Source organism: Morone saxatilis, unplaced genomic scaffold, assembly GCF_004916995.1.
Source record: "Morone saxatilis isolate NCDOM2014 unplaced genomic scaffold, NCSU_SB_2.0 Contig3, whole genome shotgun sequence".
NCBI classification, from domain to species: Eukaryota; Metazoa; Chordata; class Actinopteri; family Moronidae; genus Morone; species Morone saxatilis.
This window is the reverse complement of record NW_023339873.1, coordinates 19,324,137-19,331,690: the sequence shown is the minus strand read 5'-3', so window position 1 is coordinate 19,331,690 and position 7,554 is coordinate 19,324,137. Positions and strand designations below refer to the sequence as shown.

Genomic DNA, 7,554 nt, shown 5'->3' with positions numbered 1-7,554 from the left:
AGACATCTTGTGTCCAGCAGGATAGATTCTGGTATTTTTAATGAGGTAGAAGGAATAGATCCCTTTTTAAGGATTTTATACTTCATATATCAGATTAACATTTTGATCCGAGCAGACTGTATTGTATGTGTTGTAATACATGTCTGGAGGGGATCTTTATGTATGTTTCTACAGCTCCTGTACCTGTATTTGTGCTCTATATCATCTTTGACCTGCTTCTCATTTTTCAGCTGCACCTCCAGGTGGCGCAGTTTCTTCTGCAGAGCTGCTGACTGTGGAGAGAGAACAACCAACCAATCACACACATCCTAGTGACTTAAAGAAACAAGTTCAAAACTTCAGAAAGTGTTTGCAAACATTACTGTATCCCATCCACATTTCTTGTGACTTGACTATGTTATGCAATGAAGCATTTAACACAACTGACATTCTTGTCATGTATTGTGGATGAAGGACAACTGAAAAAAAAAGTTCCAAAACAATCTGAAAACAAAACTATGTTCACCAGTTAGTTATTGTTTGGAGCTGGGCATGTATTGTACAGGGGGTTTGTCCAAGTTTTTCACCAGTGATTGAACCAAAACCAAAGCTGCAGACCAAAGCAAGCTGAAATACGTTAAAAGTCTCTGTACAGCAGGGGAGGACAGCAGAGTTGGGATATCATTACGAGTGACTCTATGACATGTATGTAGTCATTTTAACTTCAGTTTATATAAAAATACTAATTATACAGTAGAAGTGTTTGAGTTTTGACTTGAACTTTGAAGATAAGCTCTTTCAAACAAAAAAAAAAGACATGTTTCTAGACATCGAAAACGATTAACCCTCAGAATAAATATAACACTCCTGTTTTGCAGTGACATTTTGCCAATCTCTGCAGAGCTCAAAACTTTAGAAGAATTAAAGCGAGTTTAGTAGCGACTCAACAAGGGATGTCAAACTGAACATAAAACCTGGGTCTTCCTCCAAAGTGGTAGTTGGCTGTTCAGGCGGTTCAGTTAGGACTTTAGTCAAGAAGAGATTAGCTTTTAGCTCCGCCACTTACTCTGAAAGCTGCTTAATTCTGTCTGTGTAGCTAAGAACACTGAAATACTAACAAAGTAGAAATAAATCATGGGATCAGAAAAATAAATCCTTTTTCTGAGTCATTTCCATCATAATCCTTAATGTCTTACAGTAGGAAGCTGGACTGATCACAATGTCAACTGTTCTGTGTTGACATGTAAACTGATGCCTGGCTCATTTGTTTCTTTGGGACGCTATTACTGGAGTGGCTCAAGGTGCACCTGCCAGTTATTGTTTGTGGAGGCGAAAGCACCTACCTCTCCTTTTGAATTCTCACGAGTCACTGAGATATTGTTGGAAGCATTTAGTAACCTGAAGAAGGAAAAACAAAGTAGACACAGAGTGAAAACCCCAGTCAAGAACAAAGTCTGAGTCTATCTTTTATGTACTGTATGTAGGATTGTTGAGGTCCCTAAGATGATGAGAGACGGCGAGGAAAACAGACGACTTACTGGTCTTCTTTGAAGTAAGTGAAGCCAACAAAGGGTAACTGATTTCCAACAAAGGCCTTAGGCGTGGGGAAAGTTTCTACATCGCCTTTGTCATCTTCAATCTCATCAAAATTACTGGTGTCTATGTCGCTGCTCAGCTCTGGGACCACGGGGGCAACCGCTGAGGAAGGAGTGAGGGAGAGGAAAATAGGGAAAAGGCAAGTGTGAATTCTTGGGGAAAAAAAGGAAGTGCTGTGTAAACAAAACTTGGGAGTTTCAGTCTAATATATAATTTGATCTTGTACTCTGATAAAACTGCCGCTCTAAAAGAATTCTTTGTTTAGTGTTTGAGTTCATTGGCTCAGGTGAAGCCGTGTGCTGAACTGTGGCGATACTAACTGTCTCTGATGGTGTCGAAGGTCCACTGGTCGTTCTTGAAGAAAGGGTGTCGCTTGATTTCCTCCACGCCGTTTCTGCCCAATCGCACCTCCCTCAAAGCAAAGAGTGATTGAGTTGTAGAGCAATGACTGGATCTACCCTTTGTCCTCAGTTCAACAGTATCAGCAGCAACAGGCAAACATGAGCCTTTGATACATATTCTTGTCTGAAGGTTATTAGAAGTGAGCAAATAAAAACCAGAACAAAATATACAAACTTTGATTTGCTTTCACAACAAACCAGTGGTGTGCAGCTGAAAAGCGTCAACATGTTATGTAACGTCTGAGTATCGCGGAAGAAGACTGTAACTCTTCCTACCTGTCCGTCAGGAAGGCACAGATGATATTCTTGGCATCTTTGGAGATCTCCACGTCATCGGGGAAGTTGAGGGAGTTTTTATGGTCCATGATCTTACTGTAGGTTCCCACAAGAGAGTCGGCGTAGAACGGCGTGTCACCTAACAGCAATAAACAGTAAGTCAGCAATCATAAACTGCACTGATGTGTTGGAATTGGTTTTATGTATTGAGAGGATTCCAGCAAGACTAGAAAATATCATCCCTTAAACCACAAACATGTTTTTATTAAATGTTCACTCACCGACAAGCATCTCGAAGATGAAGACCCCTACGGACCACCAGTCACATTCTCTCCCATAATACCCATCTCCTCCCTGGGATTTCAGCACCTCAGGAGAGATGTAGTCTGGGGTCCCGACAGCTGTGTCACAGTGCACCATGCCGGTCTGCAACACAAATCCAGGAATCAATATCCTTCAAAATCTTGCATGTTTTGACAATACAGCCTAAGATCATGTTATTTTGTCTCATCTTAAGACAATTATTAACCTAAACATAGCGGTTTATGAGACAGGAACCACAGCTTGCTCTCTGCCGGACCAACCCTGCAATCTGAAATCACAAATGTACAAAAGACTGCTAGAAGGGCTGATTTAAGTGCTAACACAGTTTTGTTGTTGAATTAAATTATGGCTCCAAGTCTTTAGTGACCAAATCCAAAATATAAAGATGTGTTCATATACATCATGGTCCATTATGTAGCCTCAACAAGCTCACCAAAATTCTAAATATCTGCAGGAGAATTACAGTATGCTTCACCGTCAGCATTAGCACAGACAGTTTACTGGAATTTCTGGAACCAACCAACAGTGATTTACAACAGTGTATATAAACTGCTGACTGTGCATTTTTTGCTTTTACTTTAAGGAAATAATGTATTCCTCGCTGTGCACCTTGTTTCCATAACAGTGTTAATATTCTACTCAGGCATTTTATTAGTATCATAACAGACTATGTGTTTACAAAAACAGACTCCTTTGCCTTTTCAGTAAAATAAACAAACTGCTGGCAGAAGAAAGAAACACACAACATGCTGCTACACTGAAGTTTCGATGACTCACAGAGTCCATCTTCATGCACGTGCCGAAGTCGGCCAGCTTGAGGTGTCCCAGTCTGTCCAGCAGCATGTTGTCCGGCTTGACGTCCCGATGGATGAAGCCCATGGAGTGAATGGCATCCAGGGCCATCACCACCTCTGCTGTGTAGAACTTGGCCCATTTCTCCGGCACATCGTAGGTGCTGGTGAGGTTGACCAGGTCACCTCCTGGCATGTATTCCATCACCATGTAGAGGTAGTGCTCATCTTGGAAGGCACAGCACAACTGAACAACCGAGACACAAGCTCTCATTACTAGGGATAGATATTTTGGTATAGATGGCACACCAAGAGATGACAATTGGCAACAATCTTTTTGCCACAGCTGAATGTATTTCTGTTAGATTGATATTTTTTGGAATAATCAATAGATAAACGTAAAAACAGTCTGCACAAAAACAATATTTCATACTTTTCTTTCAAATAAAACCAAAAGAACTAAAAGTGAAATTGTATGATATGATATTTATTAATACGAGAGGACATTACACACAATCTCCCAGCAATAATCTCTATCTGCTATCTGCGAGTATAACAGTGGAAGAAAAAATAATCAGAAGCCGAGCAGTAAATTAAATATCATACCTGCACGACCCAGGGACTGTTGGAAAAGGCCATGATATCCCTCTCTTCCCAGAAGAAAGCAGAGTCCGAGCGCTTGATCATCTCAAACTTGCTCAGTAGCTTCATGGCGTAAACCTTCTGAGAGGCTTTATGCCGGACCTGAATGCAGTTGCAGACCCAGCTTGAGTCCCAGAGCTGAAAAAAGTAATTTTGAGATTCTAACTTTTAAGTCTAAGATATTTAATCCGATACCACCATTTTTACGCAAATGGGAATACAGGTTTAAACCCCAAAAAAAAAACTCCATGAAAAAGGTTAAAAAAAAATAACAGATAAAAAAAAAAACATTTGTCAAATTTCAATGCAGTAAAAGTACATTTTGAGCGCAGAATTTACAGTTCCATGTAAATTCTTTACAGACATTCTCAAAGGCTTCGACTAGAAAAATAAAGGCAGTCCATCAAGTGTTTTAATCACAATGCATTTATGTGTAGTCTCCCAGAAAACCAAGATTTTATCTCTCTACAGAACAGAAATCTCTTGTTAGTAAGAGTTGAAAATGAAATGAAATGAAAACCAATACTGACCAGTTGGACTTCACCAAATGCCCCTCGACCGATGACTTTAACTCTGTCAAAGTCTTCAGACTTCATCTGAAGGTCTCGAGTCTGTCCAATGACTTTCTCATCTGAGTATAGAGAGAATAAAGAATCCATGAATGAAGTTGTGAATTGACCACAGCAACTAATCTCAGCTTTAAAAGAAGCAAAACCTACTTACATCTGTTTAAGAAGGTTTCGATGTTTTTGTTCTTGCGTAGTGCGGGGTAGTCCAAGTCTAAGACCAGGGCATTTATGGAGTCCTACACAGAAAGAGAGAATTAATCAACACCTGTGACGGACAGAAAACAGGGAACAAAGTGCAGCATCCTCGACGGATATCTGCAGACTTTTGTGCATCCCATTAAAACCATGATGGCGATGATAATCTCCATGATCCCAAAACATTAGGCATCACTATCAAGCACACATATTTCGGGGTAGTTCTGTGGTTTCCTGCGGGTCCATCTTGACATCAGAGGCAGCATAAAACCATGCAGCGCTGCACTAAGGGAATAAAATGAGTGCACACTGTGTGTGATCACAGAGCATATTAAAGACCCCCGGCTTCCCTTAGCACTTCTTTTAAGTATACAGAAGCGTTAGTAACTGAGCTGCTACAACAGAGTCTTTACGTAGAACAGTTTGTGTTGATCATAAAAGGTTTATATCACACTGCGATGAAAACTTTGTTGCAATTAAAACATGACTTCTCCAAAGTTCTGCATTCATCAGCATTCATTTGCACATAAGAAGGAGATTGCGCGGCTTATGCAAAAACTCACAGCCCTCGTGATAAAATATGTACTGTTTATCTAAAATTCACATAACTGGTTATTTACTAATTAATTAGATTCAAATCATTTAGCCAAATGCTGTGTCATTCCTGACTGACTGACTTAACTTTTAACTCTTAATGAACACTACACTGTATCAGCAGCACCACTGGAACTGTACACAAAGCAAATTGTTGCAAAATTGTTCATTTATAAAACATTCAGCACAAAAACAGCTGCACAACCAAGAAAGGCAGTGGAGTGCACGACTGACAGCAGCAGCACTACATTCAAACATTACTGACCACTGACTGCATTTCTAAGGAGAGTTTATTTTCTGTATATTTTCTCACCACTGCACAGAACAAAAACAGTTACACATCACTGCTACCCAGCAAGGCTGAATGAAAACCAACAGCTTCACCCCAGCGTTAAATTAAACAGTGATCAACGTGATGGACTGGATACATAAACAGAAACTGCATGTCAAGAAAAGTTGTTTTAAAAAACATATATACACACACATGTATGTCTTTGTTTTAAAAAAGGGAATAGAGAGAAAAGGAAAAGGGCAGTAGAGGCAGGGGAGACAGGCAGCAAAGGGCCCCGGGACCGACTCAAAACCGGGCTGCTGCAGTCAGGAGCCTTGACACATGGTACACTCCCCAAAGAAAATGGTTTTAACTGACAGCTTTGTTCCTCAAGCGAGAGACAGGCAGGATGACACATTTCTCCATCAGCAGCAGCCCACTTGATCCTGTCTGTGACATTCATCTGCTGACAAACGATGAACACACTGTTTCTGTGATCATCTGAGAACAGTCAGTCGAAGAGAGATGAAGTCATCTCCGCACAGAACTACATTCACCGCAGTCATGGTGATTTGGTATTTTCTACATGAACACTATGAGAAGTTGCTTTATATGGGTTATGATCAGGTTACAGAAAAGAACATGGGAGCCGATGTTATTAATGAACACATGGGTTTCTGATGAAGAGCAAAACAATGTTTTTTATGTTTCTGAGAAATTGAACATTTGGAATTATACTGTCATGCAAAGATGTATGTGTGTAAATACAGTCTGTAATGGAGGATGTTTTAGTGCAAAAGCTGTTATACACTGTCTACACATATCTGTCTGCTTCGAGATGTAAGACAATACTTAAAAGAACACTGTGTAACATTTAAGATGCTCTATTGGCACAAACAGAATAAAATACTCATGTGTCACGCTATGTTTTCATTCAGTGTATAATCACTTGAATACAGGAATCAGGCGATGTTTGCGTTACCTTAGCATGAGCAGTTTTTATCAACAGACGCTGTGGGTTGCTATCCATGCAGTCCGCCATGTTTCTACAGAACGGACAAACCAAAAACTGGCGTAGATAAGGCCTTGTTATTTTCGCAAGCCACCGTATTTCTCTACAACTTGCGCAGCGCGTTCTCTTTCCGAGGTTGTCAAACAAAGAACAGTTATGTGATGCTACAACAGTACGCGGTACAGTATTGATGATTAACATTACGTGCACTGGCTGATGTACTTTTCTGATGAAAGTTAGCTTCAGCTAGTTAGCTAGCTGAAAAGGCTGTCAATCTCCCTGTGCCCACCAGCGTTTTCACTTTAAGCAAGACAGCCATTACTGCTCTGGACATACATGGACATCATAAGGAAAAATTCATATGGTGAGGAATAGGATGATTAAATACACCACCAAGAAAAAAAAATAATATAAAAAAGGAGTTGAAAGATGAAATTAGATAGAGTGCAATACATTTTTAATATATTCCATCATGTCATTGTAGGTTAAAGGAAAGCTTTATATTTCTTTTCTTTTTTTGACTTTTCTGATTGACTTGTCCGATAAACATCCACTACATTTTATCACTTTCAGGGCTGTGTGTGTGTGTGTGTTGGTGTTGTTGTGTTGTGTGTGTGTGTGTGGTGTGTGTGTGTGTGTGTCGCAGCAGTCCCAACAGGAACAAAGGCTGAGAACTGGACTGCAGCACTGCAGCAGCATGTTCGGTCAACTGAACACAAGCTGACTATTTGCAGCATTCAGTCATTTTATAATGGACAGAGTTTGACCCAGGGCAATGTAGGGAAACCAGTAAATAAGCAAACGACAGACTGATGCATACCCCTAATCGTTACAGTGTGTAACAATAAGGAAGTCATCTATCAACTTTTGTCAGATACACATTCCTGAACGGTCAAAGAGGAGC

At 40.2% G+C, this 7,554-nt stretch overlaps 1 protein-coding gene across 1 annotated transcript in view; it reads right to left on the bottom strand.

Moving 5' to 3' along the window:
• rock2a (rho-associated, coiled-coil containing protein kinase 2a) overlaps window positions 1–7,554 on the bottom strand; it is a 33,523-nt gene that overhangs the window by 13,770 nt on the left and 12,199 nt on the right. Inside the window, 10 exon segments of the mRNA XM_035673987.1 lie at window positions 184–272; window positions 1,323–1,377; window positions 1,518–1,677; window positions 1,896–1,987; window positions 2,253–2,391; window positions 2,534–2,678; window positions 3,354–3,614; window positions 3,974–4,111; window positions 4,540–4,640; window positions 4,733–4,814. Of these exon segments, the coding sequence (XP_035529880.1) occupies window positions 184–272; window positions 1,323–1,377; window positions 1,518–1,677; window positions 1,896–1,987; window positions 2,253–2,391; window positions 2,534–2,678; window positions 3,354–3,614; window positions 3,974–4,111; window positions 4,540–4,640; window positions 4,733–4,814 (1,262 nt within the window).